Here is a 19,484-nt window from a genome sequence, read left to right on the forward strand (position 1 = left end):
GCACCCTCGCTTCTATCAATATAATGCTCATTGTTTGCCTATTCTTTCAGTGTGCTTTCTGCATTGCCAAAGGCGCCTGCTCTCTCGCCTCTGAGTCAGAAGTTCGTGGATTCAAGTCCCGCTCCAGAGACTTGAGCCCATAATCCAGGCTAGTGCTCCCAGTGCAGTACCGAGGGAGAGCTACACTGTCAGATGGGACATTAAACCGAGGCCCTGTCTGACCCTTCGAGTGGATGTAAAATATCCCCTGGCGCTATTGGAAGAAGAGCTGGGGAGTTCTCCCAGATGTCCTGTCCAATATTTGACCTCAACCAGCACCTAAAAACAGATTATCCAGTCATTATCTGATTGCTGTTTGTGGGAGCTTGCTTGTGAGCAAATTGGCTGCCGCGTTTCCTACATTACGACTGTGACTATACTTCTAAAGTTCATCATTAACTGAAAGCGCTTTGGGATGTCTCGGGATCCGCGATGTAAATGCAAGTTCGCTCTTTTTTGTGTGTGATCGCCTCCCATTGTAGGTTATTCCCTCCCCTGGCCACTTGTCTGAGACTGAACCAGATTGTTCACAACCCTGGCATTCTATTTGATGCTGAGATGAACTTCCAAACCCATATCTGCTTCATTGCCAAGATTGCCTACCTCCAGCTCTGTGACATCGCTCGTCACTGCCTCTGCGTCAGTTTACCTGCTTCCAGGCCTTTGTTGCCTCTGGACTTGCCTATTCCAACGTACTCCTGACCGACCTCCCATCTTTCAACTGGAGCTCATCGAAAACTCGGCTGCCCTGTGTCCTAACTCGCACCAAGCCCTGCTCGCCCCAGTGCTCGCTGACCTACATTGGCTCCCGGTTAAACAACGCCTCAATTTCAAAATTCTCCTCCTTGTTTACAAATCCCTCCAGGGCCTCACCCCTCCCTATCTCTGTAATCTCCTCCAGCCCCACAACCCCCCGAGATCTCTGCACTCCTCCAATTCCTGGCCTCTTGCGCATCCCTGATTGTAGTCGTTGCACCATTGGTGGCCGTGCTTTCAGCTGCCTGGGCCCCAAACTCTGAAACTCCCTCCCTAAACCTCTCCAACTCACTACCTCTGTCTCCTCCTTTTAAGACGCTCCTTAAAACCTATCCCTTTGACAAGCTTTTGGTCACTTGTCCTAATATTTCCTCATGCTCGGTGTCACATTTTGTTTGATAACGCACCCGTGAAATGCCTTGGGATGTTAAAGGCGCTACATAAATCCGAGTTGTTGAGCCACGGCCGACACCGATAGGAAAGTCCTATATTTCCCTCTTGTGACGTGGACTACTTTTGTTTGGGTTTTTAATGGCAGGGCTATGAAAGAAAAGAAAGACTTACATTTATACAGCGCCTTTCACGACCACCAGACGTCTTAAAGCGCTTTACAGCCAATGAAGTACTTTTGTAATGTAGCACCATAACATGGTTGAATTTCAAATTCAGTTGTAGGGTGAGAAAGTTGGATCTCTAAGTTGGTCCTAAGCTTAAATAAAGGAGACTACAAAGGTATGAGGGCAGAGTTGGCTAAGGTGGACTGGGAAAATAGATTAAAGTATGGGACGGTTGATGAGCAGTGGCAGACATTTAAAGATATATTTCATAGCTCAACAAAAATATATCCCAATGAGAAGGGAAGACTGTAAGAGAAGGGCTAACTAAGGAAATAAGGGATGGTATCAAATTGAAAACAAGGGCATACAATGTGGCCAAGACTAGTGGGAGACCAGATGATTGGGAAATTTTTAAAAGCCAGCAAAGAACGACTTTAAAAAAAAAAGAGAAGGAAGATAGATTATGAAAGTAAACTAGCATGAAATATAAAAACTTGTAAGAGTTTCTACAGGTACATAAAAAGGAAAAGAATAGCTAAAGTAAATGTTGGTTCCCGAGAGGATGAGACTGGAGAATTAATAATGGGAAACAGGGAAATGGCAGACTTTAAACAAATATTTTGTATCGGTCTTCACGGTAGAAGACACTAAAAACATCCCAATAGTGGATAATCAAGGAGCTATAGGGAGGGAGGAACTTAATACAATCACTATCACTAAACAAGCAGTACTCGGTAAAATAATGGGACTAAAGGCGGGCGTCTCCTGGACCTGATGGCTTGCATCCTAGGGTCCTAAAAGATGTGGCTGTAGAGATAGTGGATACATTGGATATAATCTACCAAAATTCCTGGATTATGGGGAGGTCCCAGCTGATTGGAAAACCGCAAATGTAACACCTCTATTTTAAAAAGGAGGCAGACGGAAAGCAGGAAACTATAGAGCAGTTAGCCTAACATCTGTCATTGGAAAAATGCTGGAGTCCATTATTAAGGAAGCAGTAGTAGGACATTTGGAAAAGCAACAAACCTGAGGACTGGAAGAAATTTAGAATTCAACAGAGGAGGACTAAGTGTTTAATTAAGAGGGGGAAAATAGAGTACGAGAGGAAGCTAGCAGGAAACATAAGAACTGACTGCAAAAGCTTATATAAATATGTGAAGAGAAAAAGATTAGTGAAGACAAATGTAGGTCCCTTGCAGTCAGATTCAGATGAATTACAATGGGGAACAAAGAAATGGCAGACCAATTGAACCAATACTTCGGTTTTGTCTTCACGAAGGAAGACACAAATAACCTTCAGAATGTACTAGGGGACAGTAGATCTAGTAAGAAGGAGATACTGAAGGATATCCTTATTAGGCGGGAAATTGTGTTAGGGAAATTGATGGGATTGAAGGCCGATAAATCCCCAGGGCCTGATGGTCTGCATCCCAGAGTACTTAAGGAAGTGGCCCTAGAAATAGTGGATGCATTGGTGATCATTTTCCAACAGTGTATCGACTCTGGATCAGTTCCTATAGACTGGAGGGTAGCTAATGCAACACCATTTTTTTTAAAAAGGAGGGAGAGAGAAAACGGGTAATTATAGACCGGTTAGCTTGACATCAGTAGTGGGGAAAATGTTGGAATCAATCATTAAGGATGAAATAGCACGCATTTGGAAAGCAGTGACAGGATCGGACCGAGTCAGCATGGATTTATGAAAAGGAATCATGCTTGACGACTCTTCTGGAATTTTTTGAGGATGTAACTAGCAGAGTGGACAAGGGAGAACCAGTGGATGTGGTGTATTTGGACTTTCAAAAGGCTTTTGACAAGGTCCCGCACAAGAGATTGGTGTGCAAAATCAAAGCGCATGGTATTGGGGGTAATGTACTGACGTGGATAGAGAACTGGTTGGCAGACAGGAAGCAGAGAGTCGGGATAAACGGGTCCTTTTCAGAATGGCAGGCAATGACTAGTGGAGTGCCGCAGGGCTCAGTGCTGGGACCCCAGCTCTTTACAATATACATTAATGATTTAGATGAAGGAATTGAGTGTAATATCTCCAAGTTTGCGGATGACACTAAAGTGGGTGGCGGTGTGGGCTGTGAGGAGGACGCTAAGAGGCTGCAGGGTGACTTGGACAGGTTAGGTGAGTGGGCAAATGCATGGCAGATGCAGTCTAATGTGGATAAATGTGAGGTTATCCATTTTGGGGGCAAAAACACAAAGGCAGAATATTATCTGAATGGCGGCAGATTAGGAAAAGGGGAGGTGCAACGAGACCTGGGTGTCATGGTTCATCAGTCACTGAAAGTGGGCATGCAGGTACAGCAGGCGGTGAAGAAGGCAAATGGTATGTTGGCCTTCATAGCAAGGGGAACAAGGAAGTCTTACTGCAGTTGTACAGGGCCTTGGTGAGGCCTCACCTGGAATATTGTGTTCAGTTTTGGTCTCCTAATCTGAGGAAGGACATTCTTGCTATTGAGGGAGTGCAGAGAAGGTTCACCAGACTGATTCCAGGGATGGCTGGACTGTCATATGAGGAGAGACTGGATCAACTGGGCCTTTGTTCACTGGAGTTTAGAAGGATGAGAGAGGGTCTCATAGAAACATATAAGATTCTGACGGGACTGGACAGGTTAGATGCAGGAAGAATGTTCCCGATGTTGGGGAAGTCCAGAACCAGGGGACATAGTCTTAGGATAAGGGGTAGACCATTTAGGACTGAGATGAGGAGAAACTTCTTCACTCAGAGTTGTTAACCTGTGGAATTCCCTGCCGCAGAGTGTTGTTGATGCCAGTTCATTGGATATATTCAAGAGGGAGTTAGATATGGCCCTTACGGCTAAAGGGATCAAGGGGTATGGAGAAAAAGCAGGAAAGGGGTATTGAAGGAATGATCACCCATGATCTTATTGAATGGCGGTGCAGGCTCGAAGGGCCGAATGGTCTACTCCTGCGCCTATTTTCTATGTTTCTATAATTCAATCAAACAGAGTCAGCATGGTTTTATGAAAGGGAAATCATGTTTGACAAATTTTCTGGAGTTCTTCGAGAATGTAACGAGCAGGGTGGATAAGGGGGAACCAGTGGATGTAGTGTATTTGGATTTCCAGAAGGCATTCGATAAGGTGCCACATAAAAGGTTACTGCACAAAATAAAAGTTCACAGGGTTGGGGGTAATATATTGGACGGCTAGAGGATTGCCTAACTAACAGAAAACAGAGTCGGGATAAATGGGTCATTTTCCGGTTGGCAAACAGTAACTAGTGGGGTGCCGCAGGGATCGGTGCTTGGGCCTATATCTATATTAATGATTTGGATGAAGGGACAGAGTGTAATGTAACCAAGTTTGCTGATGATACAAAGATGGATGGGAAAGCAAATTGGGAGGAGGACACAAAAAATCTGCAAAGGGAGATAGACAGGCTAAGTGAGTGGGCAAAAGTTTGGCAGATGGAGTATAATGTTGGAAACTGTGAGGTTAGAAACATAGAAAATAGGTGCAGGAGTAGGCCCTTCGAGCCTGGACCACCATTCAATATGATCATGATTGATCATGCAACTTCAGTACTCCATTCCTGCTTTCTCTCCATACGCCTTATCCCTTTAGCCGTAAGGGCCACATCTAACTCCCTTTTGAATATATCTAACGAACTGGCCTCAACGGCTTTCTGTGGTAGAGAATTCCACAGTTCACAATTCTCTGAGTGAAGAAGTTTCTCCTCAACTCGATCCTAAATGGCTTACCCCTTATCCTTAGACTGTGACCCCTGGTTCTGGACTTCCTCAACATCGGGAACATTTTTCCTGCATCTAACCTGTCCAATCCCGTCAGAATTTTATATGTTTCTATGAGATCCCCTCTCATTCTTCTAAATCTCAGTGACTATAAGCCTAGTCGATCCAGTCTTTCTTCATATGTCAGTCCTGCCATCCCGGGAATCAGTCTGGTGAACCTTCGCTGCACTCCCTCAATAGCAAGAATGTCCTTCCTCAAATTAGGAGACTAAAACTGCTACACAATATTCAAGGTGTGGCCTCACTAAGGCCCTGTACAACTGCAGTAAGACCTCCCTGCTCCTATACTCAAATCCCCTAGCTATGAAGGCCAACATGCCATTTGCCGCCTTCACCGCCTGCTGTACCTGCATGCCAACTTTCAATGATTGATGTACCATGACACCCAGGTCTCGTTGCACCTCCCCTTTTCCTAATCTGTCACCATTCAGATAATATTCTGCCTCCCTGTTTTTGCCACCGAAGTAGATAACCTCACATTTATCTACATTATACTGCATCTGCCATGCAATTTGCCCACTCACCTAACCTGTCCAAGTCACCCTGCAGCCTCTTAGCATCCTCCGTACAGCTCACACTGCCACCCAGCTTAGTGTTATCCGCAAACTTGGAGATATTACATTCAATTCCTTTGTCCAAATCATTAATGTATATTGTAAATAGCTTGGGTCCCAGCACTGAGCCCTGCGGTACCCCACTAGTCACTGCCTGCCTTTCTGAAAAGGACCCGTTTATTCCAACTCTTTGCTTCCTGTATGCCAACCAGTTCTCTATCCACGTCAATACATTACCCCCAATACCATGTGCTTTAATTTTGCACACCAATCTCTTTTGTGGGACCTTGTCAAAAGCCTTTTGAAAGTCCAAATATACCACATCCACTGGTTCTCCCTTGTCCACTCTACTCGTTATATCTTCTGCCACTTTGGCAGCAAAAATAGAAAAGCAAATTATAATTTAAATGGAGAAAAATTGCAAAATGCTGCAGTACAGAGACCTGGGGGTACTTGTGCATGAAACACAAAAAGTTAGTATGCAGGTTCAGCAAGTAACAAGGAAGGCAAATGGAATGTTGGCCTTTATTGCAAGGGGGATAGAGTATAAAAGCAGAGAAGTCCTGCTACAACTGTACAGGGTATTGGTGAGGCCACACCTGGCGTACTGTGTACAGTTTTGGTCTCCGTATTTAAGGAAGGATATACTTGCATTGGAGGCTGTTCAGAGAAGGTTCACTCGGTTGATTCCAGAGATGAGGGGTTGATTTATGAAGCTAGGTTGAGTCGGTTGGGTCTATACTCATTGGAGTTCAGAAGAACGAGAGGTGATCTTATCAAAACATATAAGATATTGGACTCAATTTTCCCCAAAGCTTTTTTTTGGCGTACTTGAAGAGTTATGTCTGTTTTTTGGGGGCCCAAGTACACCAAAGAAAATGTTCTATGTTTCCCCATTGGATTTCTTAATTTTAGTGTGGCCTAACCTGTCCTTTAGTTTTGGTGTTGGAGCCTTGATCTGCGCCAAAAAGATCAGGTTGCCACGGTAACCAGGGACACAATGCGAGCTGAGGCTGCAAAGTGAAACATACAACTAGCTCGCAACACATTACAACATATTGCATCAACTTAAAAACACGTTAAAATATATTGCAGCAACTTGCCTCCAGTTATTAAAGCTGGTCCCGCTCCCCGCTCCTAACACTGCCCCGAGTGGCTTGCCTGTGCTGTTCCAGGTCCAGCACCCCCGCAGCACCAAGTGCCTTGTCAGTCCCCCCTCACCCCCACCCCAGTCCCGCGAGCCTTGCCGGTCCCTGGCTGAAGGGTATGCCGGTCCCGCTCCCCCCCCCTGCGCCTTGCCGGTCTTGCTCCTAGGCCTGGCTGAGTGCCTTGCCGGTCTGCTCCTCCGCCCGACCCTGGCCCCGAGTGCCTTACCGGCCCCGCTTCCCACTGTTAGCCCAGGCCGAAGGGCTTGCCGGTCCGCTACCTCTCTCTCTTTTTTTTCCCCCCCCCCAATCCCAGGCCGAATCCTCCGTCCCAGTCCCTGCATCTAACCAAACCTCTCCCCCTCTTCCCCCCCCCACCCCCTCTCCCTCCCCCCACCTCTCTTTCCCCCCCCCCCCCCCACGTTTCCTGCTGCTGCTGTCTGGGCATCTGCTGCACTTACCTGCGCCGGTTTCCTTACCTGCATCGATTTGTTTAACTCTCCGGAAGGTATTTCTGCAGAGGCCACATACGCTGGCCGAAGCAGAACTGGAGTAACTCTCAGCTGGCCAAACTTCCATAAATAACCAGAATTGGCGCAGGTGGCAGGTTGCGCCCCCTTTGGCTGAAAAAAAAACTGACCTAAAAAAAAAATCGTAACTAAATGAGTTACGCTGGTGCAAAATTGATTGGGGGAACTGCGGATTTTTAACTTGGGCCATAAAAAGCAGCCTGCTCCAAAAAAAACCAGCGCAAATCACTGGGGAAAATTGAGCCCAATGAGGGGGACTCGACAAGGTGGATGCAGAGAGGATATTTCCACTCATAGGGGAAACTAAAACTAGGGGACATAGTCTCAGAATTAGGGGCTGCCCATTTAAAACTGAGATGAGGAGAAATTTCTTCTTGGGGTTGTAAATCTGTGGAATTCTCTGCCCCAGAGAGCTGTGGAGGCTGGGTCATTGAATATATTTAAGGCGGAGATAGACAGATTTTTGAGCGATAAGGGACTAAAGGGTTATGGGGAGCGAGCAGAGAAGTGGAGCCGAGTCCATGATTGGATCAGCCGTGATCTTATTAAATGGTGGAGCAGGCTCGAGGGGCCTAATGGCCGACTCCTGCTCCTATTTCTTGTATTCTTGTGTAACGCGGCAGCCAATTTGCGCACAGCAAGCTCCCACAAACAGTAATGTGATAATGACCAGGTAATCTGTTTTTGTTATGTTGATTAAGGGATAAATATTGACCAGGACACTGGGGATAACTCCTCTTCAAAATAGCGATGAGATCTTTTACGTCCACCTGAGAGAGCAGATGCGGCCTCGGTTTAACGTCTCATCCTAAAGAAGGCACCTCGGACTGTGCAGTACTCCCTCAGCACTGCACTGGAAGTGTCAGCCTAGATTGCTTGTGCTCAAGTCCCTGGAGTGGGACTTGAACCTGCGATCTTCTGACTCGGAGGCGAGTGTGCTACCCGCTGAACCACGGCTGAGGAGTCTCGCGTTGCTCCCTGAATATAAAGGTCGATCCTGATTTCTTGCCCCGCAGATTGCCGGAGCCCCGACAGCTCTTCCGTGAATTCTCCGCAGCACCGCCGGACAATGAACAGCTCACCGTCCCTGCATGCTTCTGTAATCGGGTCGGGGATCTCGTCTTCCGTCAACTCGCCAGTCAGCAGCATCGGCTCGCCCTTCTCGGTCATCAGCTCCTCGCTGGGCTCGCCGCAACTCCCGTCAACCCCTATTCTGGGCTACGGGCCCATCAGCAGCCCGCAGGTGAGTGGGCTTTGCTATCTTCTCCTCCTCCCTCTTGTCACTAGCCATCCGCCGGGAGGGGAGAGCTTCCATGTTGAAAGTTCTCTGGGCTTTGTAGGGGGTCAAATTACAAACAGACGCACTAGAGTTGGAATTTAGAAGACGAAAGAGAGTTTTGCGAAGTTTTCAAGATATTAAAGCGAACTGATAGAGAGAGATAGAGAGAGATAGAGAGAGATAGAGAGAGATAGAGAGAGATAGAGAGAGATAGAGAGAGATAGAGAGAGATAGAGAGAGATAGAGAGAGGACATATTACCGCTGGTTGGGGATTTTAGGACTAGGGTTCACTGCCTAAAAATTAGAGCCAGTCCTTTTCAGGAGTGAAATTAGGAAACACTTTTACACACAAAGGGTGATAGACATTTGGAACTCTTTTCCGCAAATGGCAATTGATGCTCGGTAAGTTAATTTTAAGTCTGAGATTTCTGTTCATCAAAGGTGTTAAGGGATACGGGCCAAAGGCGGGTATGTGGAGTTGGGTCTCGGATCAGTCTGGATTACATTGAATGGCGGAACAGGCTCGAGGGGCTCAGTAGCCTCCTCCTGTTCCTAGGATTGGATGGGCTAATTGGATAGACCACCATCCCAAGACTCCCCAGTGGCCGGAGTTGATAGAAGCATTGAAGGATGGGACAGGATTGACAGAAGCAGACTGTTTCCGATGAAGTGAGCGGCCTAGAATGTGTAGCTGGAGAACCACAGCATAATGCAGCACAGAAGGAGGCCATTGCGCCCGCGCTGGCTCTTCGGTTTAACGAATAATATTAACCGGACGTTTTCAGTGTCTCCTCGGGATGTTACATAGAAAATAGGTGCGGGAGTAGGCCATTCGGCCCTTCGTTCCTGCACCACCATTCAATAAGATCATGGCTGATCATGCAACTTCAGTACCCCATTCCTGCTTTCTCTCCAAACCCCTCGATCCCTTTTGCCGTAAGGGCCATATCTAACTCCCTCTTGAATATATCCAATGAACTGGCATCAACAACTCTCTGCGGCAGGGAATTCCACAGGTTAACAACTCTCTGAGTGAAGAAGTTTCTCCTCATCTCAGTCCTAAATGGCCTACCCCTTATCCTTACACTGACCCCTGGTTCTGGACTTCCCCAACGTCGGGAACATTCTTCCCGCATCTAACCTGTCCAATCCTGTCAGAATTTTATATGTTTCTATGAGATCCCCTCTCATCCTTCTAAACTCCAGTGAATACAGGCCCAGTCGATCCCAGGTCATGAAGTATCTGGCACGCTTCAGACGGATTCCATTATCGGAGTGACTCCTGCCAACCCCCGGAAGCTTTGCAGAAGCATTCTGCGCTTATCAGAGCACAAATTTAAAAAAAATAACGTTCACCACAGACTGAGGTCTGCGAAAAGACATCTCCGGCGTTTTTTTCCCTTGTTGGAAATAATTGTGTTATCAAGAAATGCAATTAAAATTAAAATTAAAATCGTGCATCATTTTCTCATTAGCAATTTGATTTATAAACACGCGATTTAAAAAGAAATTAAACACATAAATGATCGGGCAATTGTTTTTTTCCTCCGACTCACCTGGATTTCTGAGTTCCAAAAGGAGCTCCTTGAATTTGTTTCATTTGCATTGAGCCATCAGCCCGGGTCGGATGTTGACAGCAGCTTCAGACTCTATGGAGATACAGTGAGCTGCTGCTTACTTCCTGGTTGACATTGAAAGCTGTGCGACAGCTCCGAGCAACCGGGGATGCGCATTATCGGGGATCATAATGGCAATTGGGCAATTTATAAAAGGGAGGAAAAATACCCGTCACTCATTCTTCTTGAAGATAGACGCATCTCTAAATCCACTTCTTTATTCCTCATTTTGTCCGGGGGCAACAAACAAAAACATAACACTAACTGCGCATGCGCAACTACTTCTGATTCATTGGCAGCAGTCGCATCCTTCCATTATACCTTTGCTGTTATTACCAGCATGGCTCAGTTCAAAGGTCGTGGGGTCAGTCCCCATTATGGACTAGGTACCACGTCCAAAATCCGGAATCATCGGGACCTTGTCTCTGCCGGTTTTGGGGTTTTTCCGGATTTCAGACAAGAAAATCAATAGTCCGAAATCCGGAATCCTCCATCGAATCCGTGTCGGGTTTTGAGCGGCGAGGCCTGAAATCCAGCAAAACCCAAAATCTGGCACACGTTTGGTCGAGGATTCCGGATTTCAGACTGTTGATTTTCTTGTCTGAAATCCTGAATCCTCAACTGAATCCTTACCGGATTTTGGACCTCGCTGCTTGCTGATTCCCACGGCCTCCTTATTCCTCCTACCAACTGTACAGGGTATTGGTGAGGCCACACCTGGAGTACTGCGTTCAGTTTTGGTCTCCGTATTTAAGGAAGGATATACTTGCATTGGAGGCTGTTCAGAGAAGGTTCACTCGGTTGATTCCGGAGATGAGGGGGTTGACTTATGAAGATAGGTTGGACCTATACACATTGGAGTTCAGAAGAATGAGAGGTGATCTTATTGAAACATAAGATAATGAGGGGGCTCGACAAGGTGGATGCAGAGAGGATATTTCCACTCATAGGGGAAACTAAAACTAGGCAACATAGTCTTAGAATAAGGGGCCGCCTATTTAAAACTGAGATGAGGAGGAATTTCTTCTCCAAGGGTTGTAAATCTGTGGAATTCTCTGCCCCAGAGAGCTGTGGAGGCTGGGTCATTGAATGTATTTAAGGCGGAGATAGACAGATTTTTGACCGATAAGGGAGCGAAGGGTTATGGGGAGCGGGCAGGGAAGTGGAGCTGAGTCCATGATCAGATCAGCCATGATCTTATTAAATGGCGGAGCAGGCTCGAGTGGCCAAATGGCTTAATCCTGCTATTTCTTATGTTCTTGTCAACCACCCCACCTTTGGCCACCTCAAAAATGTCTGGTTTTCAAACAATAATTCCGGACAACTCCATCAGCTATGTGCAAAATGTCCAGTTTTTGAACACATCCGTTTTTTGAGGTTCCGGATTTGGGATGTTGCACCTGTGTTATACTAAGGAGGTGCTGCATTGTTGGAGGCATTGTGTTTTCGGATGAGATCTTAAACCAGGGTCTCCTGCCCCTTCAAGTGGATGTACATATCTCGTGGCATTATTTGGAGAAGAGCACTGTCCTTATCAACAGTTTATCCCTCCACCAGACACAACGTGATCTGGTCATTTATCTCATTGCTGTGCACAAAATGACGGGCGCGTTTGCCAATGTAATCGTAACATCACTAGGTGTCATTCGTGGCTCAGCGGGTAGCGCCCCCGCCTCTTGAGTCAGAAGGTTGTGGGTTCAAGTCCCATCTCCAGCCACTTGAGCACACAAATCCAGGTTGACACTGCCGGTGCAGTGCTGCACTGTCAGAGGGGCACTACTGAGGGCGGATTAGTATTAGGCAGTCCCTTGTATCGAGGATGACTTGCTTCCACACCAAAAAGGGATGAGTTCACAGGTGTTTCAATGAGGGACCTGATATTCTGGCCATGACTTGCATCAATTTTTTTGGCGTAAGTTTTTTCTGGCGTAAGTTTAAAAAATGCCATTTCCCCCCCCCCCCCAAATTTGCTCCAGTTAGGTACGATTTTTTTTAGGTCAGTTTTTTTTTAAAAGGGGGCGTTCCCAGACACTTATGCCAGTTTTGGCCATTTATGCCACTTTGGTCAGCAAAAACTTACTCCAAATCCACTTAGGTCAGCGTATGTGGCCAGCTCTGAAAAACCTTGTGGGCAGGGAAGAAAAAGCAGCGCACATTCGGCAGACATTAGGGCAGGGATAGGGGAGGGAAGGGAACTGGAGAGGACCTCAACAACCAAGCACCAAACATTGCAAGGAAAAGCTCAAACCAATAAAATACTAATAAAAATGAAGTAAATCCTACTGGAGAAATGCGAGGTGCTGGCCGTGATGTCATGGGGGGGGGGGGGGGGTGGGTAAGCAGCCAGAGAGAGAGAGAGAGATGCTGGTATACAACCCCACCCCCCCCAACCATACACTTTCTCTACCCCCCCCCCTCCCCCAATACACTCTTTCTTTTTCTCCCACCCCACTCAAAAGTGTCAAGCACAGCCACTAAATAAAAAATAAAAGCGAAGTCCTACCTGCCCGGGAACTCGGTGGGCCGACTGGCCGGTGCGGGAGGCCACTCGGCTGGGGATAGGGTGCGGCGAGATCAGGCGACCCTTCGCCCTGGGATGGGGCTGCGAGCATTGGGTCCTGCTCACAGCCCACAGGACACGCTGGGAGGGCAGGAGCATGCGCGCAGCCCTCACTGAGCATGCGCGCAGGTGCCCGCAGTGCTTTGTGCGCTGGCCTGTTGCTCCGCACCCCCCCTTCAGTCTCCACACCATGCCACGACTCCGGGGAGCGGCCAGGATGGGGCCCCTTTTCTCTGGCGCCCTTTCCAGCGCGCAGAGTCAGCGCGCCTCAGGTCAGTGCGCCGAAAAAACTTGCTTGGGCAATGTTGGGCCCTACATGTTGAAGGGTGGAAGATTCCTGTGCTTATTTTTTTTTAACGTGGTGTGGCCGTTGCACACCAGCCACCACATGGGCTTGACCGAACTAGGTCTTGATCCAGTGGCAAGGGGTTAACTAAGACGACTGGAGACCTGCTCTGCTGAGAGAGTGCTGCACTGTCGGAGGTTCCTTCTTTCGGATGGGACGTTAAACCGTCTGCCTTCACGGGTGGATGTAAAAAGATTCCATGATACTATTTCGAAAAAGAGCAAGGGAGTTCTCCCTGGTCTCCTGAGCCAATATTTATCTTTCAACCAACATCACAAACAGATTATCTGGCCATTATCAGATTGTTTGTTGTGCCCAAAATGGCTGCCGCGTTTCCTGCAACAGTGACTACACTTCAAAACCACTTATTTGACTGTAAAGCATATTGGGATGTCCTGAAGTCATGTGAGGCGCTATACAAGAACAAGTTTGTTCTTTTTCAAGGTAATTTGGTTGAGAGGAGATGGGTGGTGCCCTATAAATGCAGTTTCTTCTTTGCCTGCCATTTGTACACAGCAAGATCCCACAAGCCACAGTGAGGTGAAGGATCGATTGATTTAGAAAGTGTGGACTGAGGGTTAGATTTGGGAGCTGGTGTAGGGGGGCATCACCATCAGCAGTGCCCTCCCGTGTACCATGCGTCTGCGGGCCTCCAGCTCGCTAAGCCGGCAGACACGTGGCCCACCACACACCGATTGATTGCTGCAAGGATGTCTGCCATCTTGGAAAGGGACCAATTCGAGCGGAATTGTTCATTGCTCTGCTGGTACACGCTGGCTTCTTGTCTTTGCTCGCACACTGGTGGAGTATAAAAGTAGGGAAGTTCTGCTACAACTACAGGGCGGATGGTGAGACCACACAGAGAGTACTGCGTATAGTTTTGGCCTCCTTATTTAAGGAGGGATCATCATCACCTTGCATATACTTGCATTGGAGGCAGTTCAGAGAAGGTTCACTCGGTTGATTCCCTTAGTGTCCAAAAATCTATCGATCCCTGTCTTGAGTATAATTGAAGGAGAATTCACAGCCCTAGCTTCAGAATAAGGGGTCGCCCATTTAAAACTGAAATGAGGGGGGTATTTCTTGTCTGAGAGGGTCGTGAATCTGTGGAATTCTCTGCCCCAGAGAGCTGTGGAGGCTGGGTCATTGAATATATTTAAGGTGGAGATAGACAGATTTTTGAGCGATAAGGGACTAAAGGGTTATGGGGAGTGGGCAGGGAAGTGGGCATAGATAACCTGGAAGAGGGGACAGAGTGTAGTGTAACAAAATTTGCAGATGACACAAAGATTAGTGGGAAAGCGGGTTGTGCAGAGGACACAGGGAGGCTGCAAAGAGATTTAGATAGGTTAAGCGAATGGGCTAAGGTTTGGCAGATGGAATACAATTTCGGAAAATGTGAGGTCATCCACCTTGGAAAAAAAACAGTACAAGGGAATATTATTTGAATGGGGAGAAATTACAACATGCTGAGGTGCAGAGGGACCTGGGGGTCCTTGTGCATGAATCCAAAAAGTTAGTTTGCAGGTGCAGCAGGTAATCAGGAAGGCAAATGGAATGTTGGCCTTCATTGCGAGAGGGATGGAGTACAAAAGCAGGGAGGTCCTGCTGCAACTGTATTGGATATTGGTAAGGCCGCACCTGGAGTACTGCGTACAGTTTTGGTCACCTTACTTAAGGAAGGATATACTAGCCTTGGAGGGGGTACAGAGACGATTCACTAGGTTGATTCCGGAGATGAGGGGTTTACCTTATGATGATAGATTGAGTAGACTGGGTCTTTACTCGTTGGAGTTCAGAAGGATGAGGGGTGATCTTATAGAAACATTTAAAATTATGAAAGGGATAGACAAGATAGAGGCAGAGAGGTTGTTTCCACTGGTCGGGGAGACTAGAACTAGGGGGCACAGCCTCAAAATACGGGGGAGCCAATTTAAAACCGAGTTGAGAAGGAATTTTTTCTCCCAGAGGGTTGTGAATCTGTGGAATTCTCTGCCTAAGGAAGCAGTTGAGGCTAGCTCATTGAATGTATTCAAGTCACAGATAGATAGATTTTTAACCAATAAGGGAATTAAGGGTTACGGGGAGAGGTCGGGTAAGTGGAGCTGAGTCCATGGCCAGATCAGCCATGACCTTATTAAATGGTGGAGCAGGCTCGAGGGGCAGAAAGGCCTACTCCTATTCCTAATTCTTATGTTCTTGTGTTCATACGCTGACCCTCAAATGCGGGCACAAGCTGACCCAGGGAATCCCCACCAGGCTGGTTCTGCAAGTGCCCGGGAGGACTCTGAGGTCCCACGCCAACATTGCTTTTTTCCACGTTACAAATTTCTGTTTTCGGCTACTTCAGATTGATCTCTTGTTCAGCCGGCCTGCCCGATCTTAAAAGTAACACACTGGGCTCGGCTCACCTCTGCCATTTATCATTTCAGAAAACAGTTAACAGTAGTGTCAGCCGTGGCTCGGTGGGCAGCACTCTCTCTCGCTTCTGAGTCAGCAGGTTGTGGGTTCAAGTCCCACTCCAGGGATTTGAGCACAAAATCTAGGCTGACACTCCCAGTGCTGTGCTGAGGGAGTGCCGCACTGTCGGAGGTGCCGTCTTTTGGAAGAGACATTAACCCAGGTGGATGTAAAAGTTCCCATGGCACTATTTTGAAGAAGAGCAAGGGAGTTATCTGTGTCCTGGGGCCCATATTTATCCCTCAATCAACACCACTAAAACAGATTATCTGGTCATTATCATATTGCTGTTTGTGGGAGCTTGCTGTGCACAAACTGGCTGTCGCGTTTCCCACATTACAACAGTGACTACACTCCAAAAAGTATGTCATTGGCTGTAAAGTGCTTTGAGACATCCAGTGGCCGTGAAAGGCGCTATATAAATGCAGGTCTTCCTTTTCTTTTGGAAAGCTGGTAACTTGTGTGACGCAGACTCGTGGGCGGGAATCTGGTGATTTCCCATCCTGTTTGAGATGCTATGGCCCGGGGAATTCAACTGTCTATTTGTAATGTCCACAAGCTTGTCAAGCAGGTTACTGTTTCAAAGCCATGCTATTACTTGTATAGGCAGCAGTCCATACTCGCCCTTCGTGTGGTTTCCAGGATGCTGCCGGTTCTGGATGTCAGCCAAACTCTCTTGCTCCTCCACCACCACAAAGAACCATAAACTGTACAGGCTCACGTTGGAGTTTTACTGCATTCTCTTCACAGGAGAAAAGGGTTGGCATTTATTGCTCCTGTTCTTTTTGTCCAGATTAACTCCACAGTGAGCATGTCGGGATTGCACGCAGTGAGCAGCTCCGATGATGTCCAGTCGTCACTGGGAATGAACCAAGCTCTCTCTTACCCAGCTGGCTCTGCTGCATCTTCATTGAGACGCGTTTGTGCCATTTGTGGAGACAGGTCTTCAGGTAAAGTGTGTGCGGTGATTCACATCGTTTATATACTGGATACCTGGGACTCTGGAGTTAAGGCGGGAATCTAACCTCTGGGTTCAGGTGGTTTATATACAGGATACCTGGGACTCGGGAGTTACAGGCTGGAATCTAACCTCTGGGTTCAGGTGGTTTATATACAGGATACCTGGGACTCGGGAGTTACAGGCTGGAATCTAACCTCTGGGTTCAGGTGGTTTATATACAGGATACCTGGGACTCGGGAGTTACAGGCTGGAATCTAATCCAGGGGTTCAGGTGGTTTATATACAGGATACCTGGGAGTGAGTTACAGGCTGGAATCTGATCCAGGGGTTCAGGTGGTTTAGGTACAGTATAATGGATACCTGGGAGTGAGTTACAGGCTGGAATCTGATCCAGGGTTCAGGTGGTTTATATACAGGATACCTGGGACTCTGGAGTTACAGGCTGGAATCTAATCCAGGGGTTCAGGTGGTTTAGGTACAGTATAATGGATACTGGGAGTGAGTTACAGGCTGGAATCTAATCGAGGGGTTCAGGTGGTTTATATACAGAATACCTGGGACCCGGGAGTTACAGGCTGGAATCTGATCCAGGGTTCAGGTGGTTTATATACAGGATACCTGGGAGTGAGTTACAGGCTGGAATCTGATCCAGAGTTCAGGTGGTTTATATACAGGATACCTGGGACTCGGGAGTTACAGGCTGGAATCTGATCCAGGGTTCAGGTGGTTTATATACAGGATACCTGGGAGTGAGTTACAGGCTGGAATCTGATCCAGGGTTCAGGTGGTTTATATATAGAATACCTGGGACCCGGGAGTTACAGGCTGGAATCTGATCCAGGGTTCAGGTGGTTTATATACAGGATACCTGGGAGTGAGTTACAGGCTGGAATCTGATCCAGGGTTCAGGTGGTTTATATATAGAATACCTGGGACCCGGGAGTTACAGGCTGGAATCTAATCCAGGGGTTCAGGTGGTTTAGGTACAGTATAATGGATACCCGGGAGTGAGTTCCAGGCTGGAATCTAATCAAGGGGTTCAGGTGGTTTATATATAGAATAATGGATACCTGGGAGTGAGTTACAGACTGGAATCTAATCGAGGGGTTCAGGTGGTTTATATATAGAATAATGGATACCTAGGAGTGAGTTACAGACTGGAATCTAATCGAGGGGTTCAGGTGGTTTATATATAGAATAATGGATACCCGGGAATGAGTTACAGACTGGAATCTAATCGAGGGGTTCACACATTGATATACAGAATACTGGGTACCTGGGAGTGAGATACACTGGAATCTAATCGAAGGGTTCACACATTGATATACAGAATAATGGATACCTGGGAATGAGTTACAGACTGGAATCTAATCGAGGGGTTCACACATTGATATACAGAATAATGGATACCCGGGAATGAGTTACAGACTGGAATCTAATCGAGGGGTTCACACATTGATATACAGAATACTGGGTACCCGGGAGTGAGTTACAGACTGGAATCAAATCGAAGGGTTGAGGTGGTTGATTTTGACACTGATGGACACCCGGCATTAATTACTGTGGTGAATCGCACCATCTAGTGTCAGAAAGATTCCTTTGATTCCGGCCTATGCTGAATTAACTATTTGCAGCAAGTGTGACAGTCGGGCACTACATTTAGCCCCTGTGTCCTTGATGTTGAACGGCGAACAATCGGCCAAGGTTCCTGATCCTGTTGCCTCTCAGTACAAATCCCAGGAAGTTGATGTGGCCATCAGGTGTGGATAGAGTTGGTTCTCAGCTGAGATGCACTCTGCAGTTGAATAGCCTGCCAATATTCTCTGGGCTTGCATGAAGACTGGCTACTTGAGAGAGGTACCAGAGTTCACCTGCACTCAGTGTGGGATGGGGGACTCTCCAGGCGAAGGGAAGGGAGGGAGATGGCAAGAAAAGCTAGGGGGCAGTTAAGATTGAAGTGTTGTGCTGTCCCGTGAGTTTCTGTGTCACTCTTATTTGATCAGGAGGGAGAGCAAAAACAGGGAATTATAGACCGGTTAGCCTGACATCGGTAGTGAGGAAAATTATTAGAGATGAAATAGCGCATTTGGAAAGCAGTGACAGGATCGGTCCAAGTCAGCGTGGATTTATGAAAGGGAAATCATGCTTGACAAATCTTCTAGAATTTTTTGAGGATGTAACTAGTAGAGTGGACAAGGGAGAACCAGTGGATGTGGTGTATTTGGACTTTCAAAAGGCTTTTGACAAGGTCCCACACAAGAGATTGGTGTGCAAAATCAAAGCACATGGTATTGGGGGTAATGTACTGACGTGGATAGAGAACTGGTTGGCAGACTGGAAGCAGAGAGTCGGGATAAACGGGTCCTTTTCATAATGGCAGGCAGTGACTAGTGGAGTGCCGCAGGGCTCGGAGGTGGGACCCCAGCTCTTTACAATATACATTAATGATTTCGATGAAGCAATTGAATAATATCTCCAAGTTTGCAGAAGACACTAAGCTGGGTGTTGGTGTGAGCTGTGAGGAGGGCGCTAAGAGGCTGCAGGGTGACTTGGACAGGATAGGTGAATGGGCAAATACATGGCAGATGCAGTATAATGTGGATAAATGTGAGGTTATCCACTTTGGGGGCAAAAACATGAAGGCAGAATATTATCTGAATGGCGGCAGATTAGGAAAAGGGGAGGTGCAACGAGACCTGGGTGTCATGGTTCATCAGTCATTGAAAGTTGGCATACAGGTACAGCAGGCGGTAAAGAAGGCAAATGGTATGTTGGCCTTCATAGCTAGAGGATTTGAGTATAGGAGCAGGGAGGTCTTGCTGCAGTTTTACAGGGCCTTAGTGAGGCTTCACCTGGAGTATTGTGTACAGTTTTGGTCTCCTAATCTGAG

The 19,484-nt window shown here is 47.1% G+C and overlaps 1 protein-coding gene across 9 annotated transcripts in view; it reads left to right on the top strand.

Annotated features, from left to right (window-relative positions):
* Positions 1 to 19,484, top strand: part of rxrba (retinoid x receptor, beta a) — a 112,838-nt gene that overhangs the window by 60,180 nt on the left and 33,174 nt on the right. For all 9 annotated transcript variants that reach the window (XM_070861452.1, XM_070861448.1, XM_070861456.1 and 6 more), the window contains 2 exons: positions 8,388 to 8,614; positions 16,427 to 16,583. In XM_070861452.1, the coding sequence (XP_070717553.1) occupies positions 8,388 to 8,614; positions 16,427 to 16,583 (384 nt within the window). The remainder of the gene's footprint in view (positions 1 to 8,387; positions 8,615 to 16,426; positions 16,584 to 19,484) is intronic.

Source organism: Pristiophorus japonicus, chromosome 19 (genome assembly GCF_044704955.1).
Source record: "Pristiophorus japonicus isolate sPriJap1 chromosome 19, sPriJap1.hap1, whole genome shotgun sequence".
NCBI classification, from domain to species: domain Eukaryota; kingdom Metazoa; phylum Chordata; class Chondrichthyes; family Pristiophoridae; genus Pristiophorus; species Pristiophorus japonicus.